Source organism: Pyrus communis, chromosome 5 (genome assembly GCF_041283825.1).
Source record: "Pyrus communis isolate YQ-2024b chromosome 5, ASM4128382v1, whole genome shotgun sequence".
Classification (NCBI taxonomy): Eukaryota; Viridiplantae; Streptophyta; class Magnoliopsida; order Rosales; family Rosaceae; genus Pyrus; species Pyrus communis.
The window spans coordinates 8,289,431-8,305,561 of record NC_142569.1 but is presented as its reverse complement, the minus strand read 5'-3'; the positions used below and the strand labels follow the sequence as shown (position 1 = coordinate 8,305,561).

Sequence of the window (16,131 nt, the reverse complement as noted above, 5' to 3'; positions counted from 1 at the left end):
TCATGTAACTTGCTTAAAAATAAAGCACAAAAAACCTTTTTAACGCTGATTCAACATCAAATCAAAAGAAAACATCGAATCCTTTCTTTCAAATTAACATCCTCCTACAGCAACCTAAATCTTTCCATTCAAAATTTCAATTTCTGTCGAGCCATCAAAATTGTTATCCAGCCACAGCAACATATGAAAACTGCGATTGCGAGCCACTTTCGCAACCAACTTAGTCTCAACCTATAGCAGCATTGCCAATTTGCCAGAAGATATTAAGCTATAGCCAGTTAATTACAACTATATCAACAGCCTCTACATTTCCACAGAAGGAAGTAAATCACTCACCACAATTGGCCCTAACTCTAAAGCTAAAGTATATCAACATCCTCTACACTTTACGAGCCAGGGTCATCTGCTTGGTCGCATGCTGTACTACTTTTTCCTCTACAGGAAGCCCCTTCTTCCATCTTACAGCATTAATTAGTTTCCTCGCGTTATTGGGAAGCACACTAGAACCGTCACCAAACTCCTCTAGTTCTTCTTCTGTTTTTGGTACAAAGAAAGGATCCTCTGGAAGTGCTTCCCAGTGACTCAGCACAAGAAGAGCACTTGCAGCACCAGCAGTCCATCTTCTAAGCTCATCCGCAAAACCAAAGCTTTCAGAAACAGGCACATATGCATGCACAGTGAACAATGGGGAGCCTTCCTGCATTTCCTCCTTTAAAACTCTAGCCCGCCTTCGCCCAAGCACAGCGTACATAGAACCCAAATGCTCAGTTGACGTGTTCAACTCACAGAAGTACATGGCTTCCACAAGCCGAGGCTTCTTTTGAAGCACGGCTTCTCTACAAGCATCTTTGATGGTTGTCATTAGACTCATTACCTGTCCTCTGAAGATACCACATTGCTCACGTTGGTGGTGGCAGGCTTCCCCTTCATCAGACTGAGCAATCAACGGTTCAGTTTTAGCCTCAATAATAAATGCTAAACCCCGCATAGGTTCATCACATAAAGGTCCAGCTGCTGTCGCCACTTGAAACCCAGATACAACACTGCTTTCAAGGTTTTCTGCCTCAACTGACAATGCCTGAGCTACTTCTGAAGATGTATCAGCAGCTATATTGCCACTGCCAGAAGCATCGACGAATCCTAATTTTTGAGATACGTGAGAGGAGCCACAGATGAGGACAGAGCCGTCTGAACCCTTTCCTTTGAGGTCTGGAGTAACTGAGTAAGGAGGATATTAGGACCTACTTGCGAAGGGCCAAGTGCCCATATCCCTTTAAGTAGTTTTTGCCACTTTAGTTTACATTTCTCAACCCTATCCTTGTCGGCATCCCCACTAGACAGAATATCACTCTCCACAGCATCCGTGATACGTTTCTTCAGTGCTTCAATCGGGTTCTCATCTTCTGCAACCGTTGAAATCTCTGTGTCAAAACTTTTATTGATCTGGGAAGCCCTACCTCCAAGGATATCTCCAAGTAAATCAGAACTATCTTCAAGCACTTTAGTTAAAGGAGGGAGCTTTATGACATGCACCTTTATCGTACACCTACCGTTTGCTGTCTTTTTCTCAACACAATCTGAGCTTGAACGAAAGAATTTCAAATTCTCAAGTTTATCACCTACATTACCCTCAAAGGTCTCTTTATAAGACACAAGAGGTGGAGACACTTCCAGGCTTACCCTTGCAAATCTCTCCTTCAAATCTTTTACGCATCTTTCAAGATGTACCTCTCCTGCAGCAGACACAACATTTTCTCCCCCATCAGAAACTGTTACCCCAACAAACGGGTCAGCCCGGTTCAACAGCCGCAAACCCTTAGTCAGTGCATCCATATCTGCAGGATGAGTTGGCTCATTTGCGACTCTTAGAGTAGAAGCAATCTGAAATGCCATACTGGAGAAAGGCCAACAGTTTTTCGTCGATGAAGGTGTTGGACTTTTCAGTATATGTTGGCCAAGGCCTCAAATTGCTACAAGATTCCTGGCATGGGCAGAGGCCACATGTGTTAATCCTTGGCCCATCATGAGATATAGAGATTTCAACTCAGCCACCTGCATATGCTTCTTCACCGACTCCCCTTTTAATGGATCATACAAAGCTGAAAGCACATAAATTTTCTGTCCTGAATAAAGAACCCCACTAAAGATCCTTGCAAATGCAAGAAAGCCCTCATTCAATTCACCCTCATCACTTACATTGTTTTCAATTTCCCCATCTAATCCCCTCTGTGGAAGTACTTTCATTGGGACAGCAAACATTTTGGATACAAAAGCAACACAGGGAGCTTGAGGGCTTGAATTGCAAGCTTCAACCGATTTCCTCACAAGCTCCGCCTCTGCAAGTGCATCGGAATCAACCCCATAACTCATAACCTGCCTCTTTGGAAGCAACCGCCCTATCCTAAACGCCTGTGCCGCAACCGGGTCAGGCATACACCTAACCACCATTGACAACACAGCATCAGAAAGCTGAAGCCAACGACTCATCACATCTTGAAGCACAACCTTCTGATCCTTGTTCTGAAGCTCACGGGCGGCACATTCAAATTAAAAGACTCGATAACTTTCTCAAGCATCACTTTCCCACCGCCATCCTCATCCAAAGCCGCCTGATATACCTGCCAAAGCGGCTCAAGCACAAACTGAACAAACATTGGCCTAGCATTTTTCACACCAGCTACACCCTTCTTCCCCACAATCATCTTGGTTTTCGGATTAACGTACCTCGGTCCCCACAAAGCCTTTGTCAATGCAGCCGCACTCACCCCAAATTTCGAAGAGTAAATCTCAGCAAACTCATTAATGCAGAAACCCCAACCGTCCAAAGCACACACAAACGCAACATTCTCCTTCTGGGGTTAAAACGTATCTTCCTCATCGTCCTCCACATCCAAAAGGCTCAGATTTTGATCACCACCCACATCAACAGCCGGCCCGGAAAGTATAGCATCCACGTCGGACAAATATTTCTCGCTCTTATACGCACTAACAATCCAATTAACCTCATGAACAATACGCACTAACCTCGTGTAAGCTTCCATGGGGCTCAATTTCAGCTCCGAGATCAGCCGGTCGATCTTGTTCAGCACCAAGCACGGCGTCAGCTCCTCAATCCAGGCCTGGCGCAACGCGGCGTGGGTCTGGATGTGGACGCCCTCGACCAGAAACAGAGCGCCGTCGCTCAATCGGGCAGCGGTGGAGACCTCGCTGCAGAAGTCCATGTGGCCCGGGGAGTCGATGAGGTTGATGGAGTGGTCTTTGTAGTGGAGGGCAATGGAGGAGCTTTTCATGGTGATGGCGCGCCTCTGCTCCTTGTCGAGATAGTCCATGAACCGGAGGCGGCCGGCGAGTTTCGGGTGGACTACGCCATAACCGGTGCCGGCGAAGTTTTTGGACCGAGTAAAAGGTTTTGGATTTTTGTTTTTTTTTGTTTTTTTTTTTTTTTGGAGCAGACGACGACGAGGCTTGGCCGCGCTGCGGTGAAGGTTTTCTGATTTGTAAGAATTAGGGCTTTGCGAAATACGTGTCATGAAATTGAGGTTTTATGCTTTTTTAAAGGGCAAATTTGGTATTTAACTCAAAGGCTCAAAGCCCTTTTTTTTTCCCTTTTTTTTTTTTTTTTTTTTTTTTTTTTGTTCTCTGCAGAAATTAACGTTTACACTTTCATGCGTCATTTATGTAAGTTAAATTGAAATCTTATTAGCTATATATATGCATAGTCGAATATGAAACCTCAATCGACCTTGTAACGGTTGGATATTGTTAGTCCAACTAGTCATGTTCCAAACTTCTCCTATGTTTGATGGAGTGAAAGGAGCAAGAGAAGAATTGGGACAGTTGAGAGTTTTCAAGCACTCTTCAGTAACATTTTCACATTTGAGTATTACAGTGCTTCCTCAGGTGGTAAATTGTATTTCAGCACAATGTTACTTCTCCATGCGTCAACACTACCACTTTAAGCGCCAACAGTCGTGGCATACTACTACTTTAAGAACCAAATTTACCACTTAGTGCAAACACATCCTCAAAAAATCTCCACCAACATCTGTTATTTGACGGTCGAAAGTTTGTTCTGCATTTTTTGTGTAAAGGTTTTTATTAGAAGCACGTTAAAATTAATATTGAAAACACCTTGATGCTTATCCTACGACAAGTGAAAACTAACAGTTGAAGAAACACAAAGATCTTTATTTCTTAAGCTACAGGCTACACAGTCGGAACTCCAAAATCTTCATTACAACGTACGAAACATTCAACGAGCAACGCAAACACGAATATCATGACAATCAATTTCTTCAGGTCAAGATAACAGATTAACCCGAGCACAAAACTAATGAATTCAGGAATACAATGATAAACAAATGAAATGCAAACATACCACCGTCTCATCGAATGCAGGAGGCTGTGGTAGAATGTCACTCCCCTTCCCCTACAAATCTAGTTCTCTCTTTAACATTATAATACTTGAACGCAAATAAATACCTGAAATAAGAAAAAATGAAAACCATACGTAAGTAACAACGGGCACAGACTCAAAGCGACAAGAACTTGAATGGAGATGCAGTTAGGGAAGAAAAGAAGGCATTTTATGGTCCAAAGTATGTTTATTAGACTCTGTAAAAATCTATCGCCAGGCAGCATATCTGTCGTCAATGACAAGACACTACTTAGAACTCTTTAACCTCAATTCTGCTACGTATTGCCTGGAGGGGCAAAAAGTATGCGACTGAGGGTGCCACAAAACGCTCAATTCTGCATGTTTTTGCCCAAACCTGCACCCTCATCAATTACGATAGTGGACTCGAGGTGGATGTGCTCTCCCTTTCATTCTATTATAGCTTTTACACTCCACCTTCACAATAATGGGTAACAAAGGAAAAAAAAGACAAATACTTAATGCATTAGACCACCATTCTTACCAATAGAGTAGCTTCAACTCTTCTAATCGCGATAGGGTGTGAGATCAATGTTGAAACGTTGCTTCCCCTTGCTTACCCTCTAAAAATTAACAACAAAACAGAATATCTAGGTCAATATCCAGCAATAAAATGAAAAACCATTCTATTAAGAACGCAAAATCAAAACGAAAAACCGTTCTTGTTCTTTATTTTTTTACTCTCTAGCATTGTGAGAACGCCAGGGAAGGTTTTGGGAGGGAAGACTACACCATATAAAAATAATCCTAAATACCATACTTCTGAATTGTTTTCAAAGTGTTAAAAGAATCTAGTATTCATACAACTGCTGACATTGCATTTCCATGGTTAATGTAAAAACCATAAATTCATCTCTCCAAGTAGCCAAGATATTATGCATTCTATGTACATGGAGTTCTTTAGGAGTTTTACAACACTTGCACAAAAATGATCATAATGTAAGTGCTCATATTTCGGATAGAGCACGAGACTTACAGCAATTGCTATGAGCTCTACCAACAGTTCCTCCAAGTGGCGCAAGGGCTAAAATCATAAACAAGAAGTAATATAAACAGTTTAACCTAATAAAATACTTTTTTGTTCAAGAATGTTTATAGATTCAAACATCTCAAAACAGGAGAAAATGCACATGAAAACAAGAAAGCATGACTCACCCATTGAGTTGGACCATCAACTGGCGCATTAGAAGGATTATCATGTACCTAAGTACCCAAAGGAAAATCTTAGCAAGCCAACAGTCTGTATGCAAGTGTGTAGATACGTGTGTGTGTGTGTGTGTGTGTGTGTGTGGGTATATGTATAAATGTATTCATAAAGACGACTACCCTGAGAAATTTTTGCATCAGCAGCTTCATGTGGCCATACAATTGACAGCTAAGAAAGATGAATTCATATAGCACACTATCAAATTTGCACGCACATGGTTGCAGATAAATGAGAATGAGAATTTATTCGCACAGCCGAATTAGTAAACTTCAACAATTTTGTTTGAAGTAAATCCCAGAAATAAGAATCATAATCCTAAAAAGGAATGAAACATAAATGCAGGCATCCGAAAGTTACTTTACCTCCATGAAAATTCCATCCACTCCAACAGCAACTGCTGTTCTTGCAATGCATGGTATTAATTCACGAAGACCACCACTGGCAACACCTCCATCCTCCAACTATAGGAGAAAGTAAAGTTCAGCCATGATATGGGAATCAAATTTTAACAATTCGCAATATCAAATTAAAGTAAGCATATTATAGCTGCTAGTGATAAAACCAGAAGAAATATTTCATCTCCACATGCAATAAGATAAAGGCGGTTCCTAAATTTTGTTGTCACTCAAAAGCAATAATCTAACACGTTCTCCCCAACCACCCAAATTAAGTGATTTTTCACAGGTCATTGCTAATGTCAAGGAGACGTGAAAAGGAAATAATAATATTGGCTACAGATTTAATGAGATATATCACGGAATACAAGTTGTGGCTATTATAACCATGCGTTTCTAAGAGAAACTATATGTAAGACTTTCTCACCTTTCTCCCAGCAGGCTGTTGCAATGCATGTGTGACGTCAGCAACCTGTAGTGAAACACTTGAGTTAGAAAGCCAAGTGTTTTCTGTATTTCAACAGGCAAGACTTCCTACAGAAGCTTCCTAAAGGTACTTCTCCAACCAGAAGCACTTTTGTCTATTTCAACCAAAAACTATAAAAAGTAATTTGGAAAACTGTTTAGTTGGAGAAGGAGGAATGGGGGTAGTTGTGTACTTCCAATATAAAGAAAACGAGACGGAAATTTTATTACAAAATAACAAGAGCACGGAAAAGGAAGAACAGAATGTAAACAGTAACTTACGACAGGACAATTAGCTTCCCTGATCCACTCCAAATTGCGGGGATCAACAATTAAATCATCTATAAAACAAAGCAGAGATATAGGATAAATCAACTGAGCAGGACCAAATTATAAGAATGCAACATTAACTTTAATCCTTAAAAAATATGGAGAATCAATGCGTGAAAATTTAAAAACATGTGCAGGACCAAATTATAAGAATGCAACAATAAAATCTTAAACAATATGAATGGAGAATCAACGCATCAAAGTTTAAAAACATAAAAGGGAAAGGGGGAACATGACGAATTAAGCAATGGCCACGCAGAGAGTGGGGCAAGCATTAGAACATTGATTGAAGCCGAAACAGACAGCCTAATTAAAGAGATAACATAGCTGCTGTAAGACTTACTATAGCCAAACATAGTTCCCCTCTCACAAACCATCACATTTGTGTTTCCAGCCAGTCTAACCTTCTCAGCCGAATTTACCATGACCTGAAAATAATAAAATATGAACACTTTAACATGAATAACAAAAGCACAAGGATACCAAAATAATTTAAATGAGATTAGTTAGTGGAGTTTTAATCAATTAGGTCAGAGAGTGGGGGAGAAATGTAAATCACTCACAGAAGGAGCACAGAACTGGCCCTTCTTAATATTGATAATTTTTCCAGTCTTGGCTGCTGCAACTAGAAGATCTGTCTGTCGTCATAGGAAGTCACAGACTCACAAATGAGATAAGACTCCCGACTTATGTCATCTTTTAAAAACTTCCATTTCAACTTTGATTCCTTTCTTTAGCAACATATCATTAAAACTTTGTCACGATGGCGGAGGCACAGGGTTCCATATTAACTTCACCTGGCGGCATAAAAATGCAGGAATCTGTATAATATCTGCAACTCTACCAACTGCTTCACACTAGAAAAAAACAAAAAAGCAAAGGAACAACGTGAGAAACAGTTCATGACCTAAAAGCCAGGTCAAACTTCCCTTGCTGTTTAACATGCAATGGTAAAGAAACAAACAAGGACGTGACGATGTGTTGCGCTGCATCATTATGCATGCAAGTATACATTCAACTGATTCAAGATAGAACATATAGAGATCTATTGACCAAGTCCAAAATCAAGAAAATTTAGTAATAGAGTAGATTATAACCTATCCCAAAGTCTCTTTTTCTACTAATCCAGACATTGTTTCATAGATATATAGTGAAGCCTACCCGAGGTACCCAAATGGTGCACACTTATTCATCAAGAAAACAGCGCATTTTCAAGCAAAATTTGACCTTCTTACTCTTAAGGCATTATCTTTGACACATAAATATTTAAAGCTGAAGCAAACAAGTATACTAAAAACACGATTTAAAAAAATTTCACCTGATTAGAGGAGATAGAATGCTCACCTGGCTAGCTTCATGTACATCTGTAATGATAGGGAGGTCAAATGCTGTTTTGACCTTCTCAAGGATCTGAAATAAAAAGGTGAAATAAAGAGGAATCAGTGATTTTAAATTGAATGTCTTCTATATCGATAATAATACCGAGTTAATATTATGCAAGAGAAATTCTACTCTACAAACAATTGACCATGATTTATGTATTCCCTAGTAATATTGCAGCTAAACTGTTAAAAGCTTTAGATGTATCAACACATGTCATTGAAGAATTGAAACAACACGGACTTGCAGTCTCAAACTCCGATGACACTGGTAATTTACTTGAACATGTAACAATATCTAGTAAGTTCTCTATACTTTGACCATAGCAACCAAAGTGATTCAAATATAAACTTAGCATGAGAAAAAGATAATGACTAGTGGTCCACCTTTAAGCCTTCCTCCAAGCCAGGACCCCGGAATGATTTTGAGGACGTACGGTTGGCCTTGTCAAAGCTTGACTTGAAAACCAGCGGCAATCCAACTCTACAAGATTGAAAAACAAATTGTCTATCTTGCCAAAATTCGAAAAAATACACAAAGATTTAAATCCAATCTTTATCCCATTTCGACAAAATGCATAAATCCCAAAGACAAGGAGCATACTTCGTTGCAACACTCTTGATGTGCTTGGCCATTCGGAAAATGTGCTCCTCAGATTCGATCACATTGGGACCGGCTAGCAAGAAAAATGGTTCTGCTGCCTGCTAGGATTGAAATAAGAGAAAAATTAAAGTACTATTGGAGCATAAACCATCCAAATTTATATACCCTTTAACGTAAGAATTTAAAAATCCCAACAAAATTAAACCTTGAGCTGGTTATATAGCACCACTGACGAATCCATATCTTCCCACTTAGCTGAAACGATACAACTGCAGCTACACATATCAGGATTCAATTATATCACGTAAATCATAGACTACATTACTCAAAAAAAATTATTTTAATCAAAGTAGCAACCCGAAATTACAAAAAAAAAAATTGAGAATTCAGAATGTTGATAGTCATTCGAAGATCCGGAGGCCGTCTAAATTTTCCCGCAATTTTCCGGGCAACCAAACAGAAATTTAAACGAAACGTGAATGCACATTCGGACCAAAATGTAGTTGATTTTCACAGATCTATCAAGGAAACAAATCTACCTCACTTCGATCGCGAAAACAGAGAGAGAAAGAGAGTTCAGTGAGTGATGGAGTAGAAAGAAGCAGAGGCGATATATTCTATCACTGTAACTGTCGGCCGTATGAGAGCGTAGGTGCGCGCGCAGCTGTGTTTATGTGAGGGCCCAAAAAAATTGAAGGCCCAAGTCAGAAAATTGTCCCGGAAATTTTTTCTTGTAAATGAGTGGGTTTATTCTCAACCTCTTCTTCTTTTTCTCTGGTTTAATGAGGGCATTGTGAAGAATTTGTATCTTAAGTGGTTAAAAGCGTATGAATATGTAATGCGTTTTTTTCCCAAAGAGAGTGACTTTTATTGTTAGCTTCAACATTATACAAACATAGGATTTGTTTGGAAGTGTTTTTAAAATAACTGAAAACATTTATAAGTTCCAAAAGCACTTGGAGTTGAAATGCTCCTTGCAATTATGTGGTTATTGCAGGAAACACATACAATGATTTTCCATGATTTACTTGTATTTTTACTAAGGATTAGTTTCAAAAATATTTTCACGACAAACACTTTCTGTGATTTTTAAATCACTTTCAAATGAGCTCATAATGCATTATTTTCAGAGAAAACGTATTATATTGTTAGCCTTAACTTCCAAAAGACACTCTTTGCTGAAACACTTCACACATTCTTTAAAATTCACACGTGTACTAATCACAAGTATCTCACATAACTAAATTGCCCTTTAGTAAATAGGGAAATCATTTATATGCACATCCTATTTATTTACGTTATTTAATTTTATATTGATTTATTCAATCCAAATACTAGAAACACACAGAGATGTGTCAAGGAAGAAAAATCGAGAAGGGTGAGTAAAACCAACTCACAAGAGTATGAAGAGAATAAGTGTGTGGCATAGCCAAACGATCATGTGATTCCGGTGAGTGCACCTAATTATTTCTCACACCCCATGTGGTGTAGCCGAATGACCAGTCACATGTGGTTGCGCCTAAATATTTCCTACACCCCACAGGGCCTTTGTGTCGATCCCAAATGAGACCTAATCCTCTTCTCGATCCAAAAAAAATGACGACGAAACCATCAGCTGATATCTTTTTTAAATAAAAAAATGAAACTTTTCGCTTCAAGTTTGTACGACTAGATCTTGTTGGTGTTCTGACATAATGAGCTCCAAAGTATTTATGAAGAAAAATGGCATGAAATGTAATTAATAACCTACTCTTTTTACATTCTTAAATGATACCGTAACATTTTAAAGCAATAATGCAACATCGATCGTAAGAAAAAGCTATCCAGAATATCACAACTGGGCACAATTCTCTTTTCGGGTGAGATGTTGAAGAGTGAACTCCTTTATAAAGCTTTTACTAGTTAACTAGTTCTACTAGATATTTAAACAATGCATGCAGCTGCATGCAAGATGTCAGCATGGATAACGGAACATTATATAATATAGAAGAAAACTGAAGACGTAAAATATGGACATTATTGAGTTGACTGCCAAATATTAATGCACCGCTGCATTGTTGAGATTTTGCCAATGATTACAACAAATTTCTCGCCTCCTGATCGTTTTTCTTTATTTGTAAATCACAATTTCGTATATATATTACATTAACTCATTATCATGACACATGTCGAACGGTTATTTTGTTTGGAGAAATGAATGTTTATACATAAGAAGTTAAGTAATTTTCTCAATGAAAAGAACAAAGACACAACACAAAATAGAGTAACAAAGGATGAAATTGAACACTTCGAACTGTCCGTGAAATTACAAACACTTCGACTGGTTCTTGGAATCTCGGTGAAATTGAATCTTTCATTTCGCCCCTGGATTGCTTGGCTATTGAATGTACACCCGCTGGTGATCTTTCATCTTGGGACCGCATCATTTGGCCATGGACTTTGAAAAGCCAGGTGTTGTGCCATTTTCAATGGTACCTGCCCTTCTCCTCTCGATACTGCCGGGAGGGCCGCTGAAGCGATTTCTGAGTTTTTATCCATTTCCAAGGTCCTTCATGTCTCCTCCGTAAACCGGGATATCCCCGCTGCTCCTCTGGTTCGTTGGCACGCTCCTCCTTTGTCGGTGGTAAAGGTGAACTGTGATGCGGCCTGGTCGAGTGTGTCGCATCGTATGGGTCTTGGGGTGATCATTAGGGATTATCGGGGGTCTCTTTTGGTGGGGGTGACTCTGGCTCGGGTGTGGCATCTTCTTCCCTGGATGCGGAAGCTCATGCTGCTATCTTTGCCATGAAGACGGCTTCTGTCAGGTGGTCTTTATTTCCTCTCATTCGTCAAATTTGGAGTCTTCAGCTTTCCTTCTGCCAAGTGGTGCTGGATTCCTCGCCAAGCGAATTCGGCAGCTGATTGGGTTGCCCCGCAGAGTTTAAGAGGGATGTGTCCGGAAGTCTGGGTTTCCAGGCCCCCATCCGCTCTTGTGCATATCTTATCCATTGATGGTCTTCCCTGTCCTCCTTAGGGAGGCTAAGGGGCGTTAGGTTCCCTGGTTTTGGCGACTAGAGTTTCTTCTCCAAGTCTTCTTATCCTTTTGTTGGTCCCTTTGCTCCCTTTTGTTGGTCCTTTTGGGACTAAGCTTATGTGCCTTCTCTCTTTTGTATGGTCTTGCTGTTTCAATGAAGTTGTTTCTGATAAAAAAAAAAAAAAAAAAAAGATGCAAATAAACAGGACCTTGGGGATGGGGTTGCCTGCTGAGTCCCGACAGTTGTTGGTATTTATTGGATGTGTCATCATTATGTTGGAGGTCATCATTATGTTGAAGGTCATCATTTTGTTGCTTTCGGTTCTCCCATATAGATAATAGATTAAGATTAGTGGGATTGGATGTGTCATCATTATGTTGGAGGTCATCATTATGTTGGATGTCATCATTTTGTTGCTTTCGGTTCTCCCATATATGTTGCATTGTGTAATGGTTTCAGATATGAAATATACATAAAAAACACTCAACATGATATCAGAGCGGGCATCATCCTGAGCCAGTTCTGTATATCGAATCTGCTGTGTTTATTTTTCAAAAACAATGGCAGATGGAAGTATCATTGCTTCTTCATCTGGAAGCGCTTCGGAAATGGATATCAATCCAAACCAACGACTCAGTTCAGTATTATTGAATGAGTTTAATTATTTGCCATGGGCAAGGGCTGTTAGTCTTGCTCTCGGTGGAAGATCCAAACTCGGTTTCATCAATGGCAGTCAACCTGCACCAGATGCTTCTTCTCCAGAATATGGAGGGTGGCTATGTAAAGATCAACTGGTCATGTCATGGTTGTTAAATTCTATGGAAAGGAATATTGCTGAAATCTTCAGCTATTCCGAGTCGTCTCTCATCCTTTGGACCACCGTGAAGGAGATGTATGGAAACCAAAACAATGCAGCTCGCATCTTTCAACTCAAGAAGGATATCTCCAACATACAGCAAGAAGGTAAAAGCTTTGTTCAACATCTTGGTTCTTTGAGAAGCATGTGGAATGAGTTAGATGTGTACAGACCTCACACAACTGATCTCTTTGTGCTCCTTAAAAGAACTGAAGAAGATAAAATTTTTCAATTATTGTCTAGCTTGAGCTCAGAATATGAGGATTTGAGAAGTCACATTCTCATGAACTCGGAGCTACCATCCTTCACTAGTATCTGTGCAACTATCCAACGTGAGGAAGTAAGGAGAAAAGTCATGAACAATGGTATAAAAACCAACGTGACAGAAGCTAGGGCTTACCTGACAAATGAAAAAAGATATAAAGGAAAAAACCCTCATTTAAAGTGCCTACATTGTGACAACATCGGGCATGTGAGAGACAAGTGCTGGATCCTACATCCAGAACTCAAACCTGACTTCATGAAGGATAAATCCGCACCAAAGACAAGTCGAGCACACCCTCGTGCCAACACTGCAACATCTTCATCTATCAACAATGTTGATACCTATCAACAGTTCACTGCAAATCCTGCCATCCTTTTAAATGAGTTCGCAGCGTATCTCCAAAAAAAGAAGGGAAAAGAGGATGGATCGGTTGATCATGAAGATGGAAGGCACTCTAGTCGCCATGAAGACGGCTTGGTCGAGTGTGTCGCATCGTATGGGTCTTGGGGTGATCATTAGGGATTATCGGGGGTCTCTTTTGGTGGGGGTGACTCTGGCTCGGGTGTGGCATCTTCTTCCCTGGATGCGGAAGCTCATGCTGCTATCTTTGCCATGAAGACGGCTTCTGTCAGGTGGTCTTTATTTCCTCTCATTCGTCAAATTTGGAGTCTTCAGCTTTCCTTCTGCCAAGTGGTGCTGGATTCCTCGCCAAGCGAATTCGGCAGCTGATTGGGTTGCCCCGCAGAGTTTAAGAGGGATGTGTCCGGAAGTCTGGGTTTCCAGGCCCCCATCCGCTCTTGTGCATATCTTATCCATTGATGGTCTTCCCTGTCCTCCTTAGGGAGGCTAAGGGGCGTTAGGTTCCCTGGTTTTGGCGACTAGAGTTTCTTCTCCAAGTCTTCTTATCCTTTTGTTGGTCCCTTTGCTCCCTTTTGTTGGTCCTTTTGGGACTAAGCTTATGTGCCTTCTCTCTTTTGTATGGTCTTGCTGTTTCAATGAAGTTGTTTCTGATAAAAAAAAAAAAAAAAAAAAGATGCAAATAAACAGGACCTTGGGGATGGGGTTGCCTGCTGAGTCCCGACAGTTGTTGGTATTTATTGGATGTGTCATCATTATGTTGGAGGTCATCATTATGTTGAAGGTCATCATTTTGTTGCTTTCGGTTCTCCCATATAGATAATAGATTAAGATTAGTGGGATTGGATGTGTCATCATTATGTTGGAGGTCATCATTATGTTGGATGTCATCATTTTGTTGCTTTCGGTTCTCCCATATATGTTGCATTGTGTAATGGTTTCAGATATGAAATATACATAAAAAACACTCAACATGATATCAGAGCGGGCATCATCCTGAGCCAGTTCTGTATATCGAATCTGCTGTGTTTATTTTTCAAAAACAATGGCAGATGGAAGTATCATTGCTTCTTCATCTGGAAGCGCTTCGGAAATGGATATCAATCCAAACCAACGACTCAGTTCAGTATTATTGAATGAGTTTAATTATTTGCCATGGGCAAGGGCTGTTAGTCTTGCTCTCGGTGGAAGATCCAAACTCGGTTTCATCAATGGCAGTCAACCTGCACCAGATGCTTCTTCTCCAGAATATGGAGGGTGGCTATGTAAAGATCAACTGGTCATGTCATGGTTGTTAAATTCTATGGAAAGGAATATTGCTGAAATCTTCAGCTATTCCGAGTCGTCTCTCATCCTTTGGACCACCGTGAAGGAGATGTATGGAAACCAAAACAATGCAGCTCGCATCTTTCAACTCAAGAAGGATATCTCCAACATACAGCAAGAAGGTAAAAGCTTTGTTCAACATCTTGGTTCTTTGAGAAGCATGTGGAATGAGTTAGATGTGTACAGACCTCACACAACTGATCTCTTTGTGCTCCTTAAAAGAACTGAAGAAGATAAAATTTTTCAATTATTGTCTAGCTTGAGCTCAGAATATGAGGATTTGAGAAGTCACATTCTCATGAACTCGGAGCTACCATCCTTCACTAGTATCTGTGCAACTATCCAACGTGAGGAAGTAAGGAGAAAAGTCATGAACAATGGTATAAAAACCAACGTGACAGAAGCTAGGGCTTACCTGACAAATGAAAAAAGATATAAAGGAAAAAACCCTCATTTAAAGTGCCTACATTGTGACAACATCGGGCATGTGAGAGACAAGTGCTGGATCCTACATCCAGAACTCAAACCTGACTTCATGAAGGATAAATCCGCACCAAAGACAAGTCGAGCACACCCTCGTGCCAACACTGCAACATCTTCATCTATCAACAATGTTGATACCTATCAACAGTTCACTGCAAATCCTGCCATCCTTTTAAATGAGTTCGCAGCGTATCTCCAAAAAAAGAAGGGAAAAGAGGATGGATCGGTTGATCATGAAGATGGAAGTACTACTGCATTGATGGGCAAATTTGCAGGTTTTTTAGCTGATGCTGATTATGTACCTCAGACAGACTTGAAAGGTATCGTAACTGCTTTCCAAACTGCTCTTAAAATAAATGAGTTACATGATTTTTGGGTTGTAGATTCTGGTGCCACAGACCATATGACTAATCAAATGTCAAAGTTACATAGATTTGAGAAACTACATAATCCTTCACATGTATCTGTTGCTAATGGTGAAGGTGCTAGGATTGTAGGAAAGGGAAAAATCCACCTGATATCTGATCAAATAGAGTCTATGGCCCTATATGTCCCATCATTTCCATTTCAACTTCTCTCAGTGGGAAGAATCACAAATTCCTTAAATTGTTTGGCCATTTTTTCACCAAAAACTGTCATTTTTCAGGATTGTATAACCAAGAGGACGATTGGTGAGGGGTTTTACCTTGATGGTCTCTATTACATATCAAAAAGCTCTTCCTGTGGGTTCCATGCCAAGTCAAAGTCCATACATACCTCCATTCAAGCTTCCACCTTGTGGCACCAACGACTAGCTCATCCATCTCAACCTATCTTATCCACCTTATTTCCTGACTTAGGCAAAGAATCAACCCACTGTGAAACTTGTCATTTGTCAAAGGCAACAAGACTACCTCTAGGGTCTTCGATGTCTAGAGTTTCTCATCTTTTTGAGCTTGTACACTTTGATATATGGGGACCAACAAATGAATCTTTTGACGGTTATAAATATTTCATAACTTTTGTTGATGATTAT

At 40.0% G+C, this 16,131-nt stretch overlaps 1 protein-coding gene and 1 pseudogene across 7 annotated transcripts; both read right to left on the bottom strand.

The window, feature by feature from the left end:
* Window positions 1-249: 249 nt before the first annotated feature.
* Window positions 250-3,545, bottom strand: LOC148696681 (uncharacterized; annotated as a pseudogene).
* Window positions 3,546-3,844: 299 nt separating this feature from the next.
* LOC137726342 (2-dehydro-3-deoxyphosphooctonate aldolase) lies at window positions 3,845-9,554 on the bottom strand. 7 transcript variants are annotated; one of them, XR_015962479.1, is made up of 16 exons: window positions 9,355-9,550; window positions 9,021-9,090; window positions 8,816-8,913; window positions 8,599-8,695; window positions 8,177-8,242; window positions 7,630-7,689; window positions 7,396-7,470; window positions 7,176-7,260; window positions 6,785-6,843; window positions 6,465-6,509; window positions 6,005-6,103; window positions 5,591-5,638; window positions 5,412-5,459; window positions 4,920-4,998; window positions 4,379-4,482; window positions 3,845-4,072 (listed from the first exon to the last, which is right to left on the bottom strand). XR_015962479.1 is itself a non-coding variant. In XM_068465257.2 (15 exons), the coding sequence occupies exons 2-14, from the start codon at window positions 9,054-9,056 to the stop codon at window positions 4,942-4,944; spliced, it is 873 nt and encodes a 290-aa protein (XP_068321358.2). In that variant the 5' UTR covers window positions 9,057-9,090; window positions 9,355-9,554; the 3' UTR covers window positions 4,168-4,482; window positions 4,920-4,941. The 7 variants fall into 7 exon arrangements, 5 of the variants coding, with proteins under 5 accessions (XP_068321358.2, XP_088550196.1, XP_068321359.2 ...); XR_015962478.1 differs by having other exon boundaries at window positions 8,816-8,916; window positions 9,355-9,484; XM_068465257.2 differs by lacking the exon at window positions 3,845-4,072 and having other exon boundaries at window positions 4,168-4,482; window positions 9,355-9,554.
* Window positions 9,555-16,131: the final 6,577 nt, after the last annotated feature.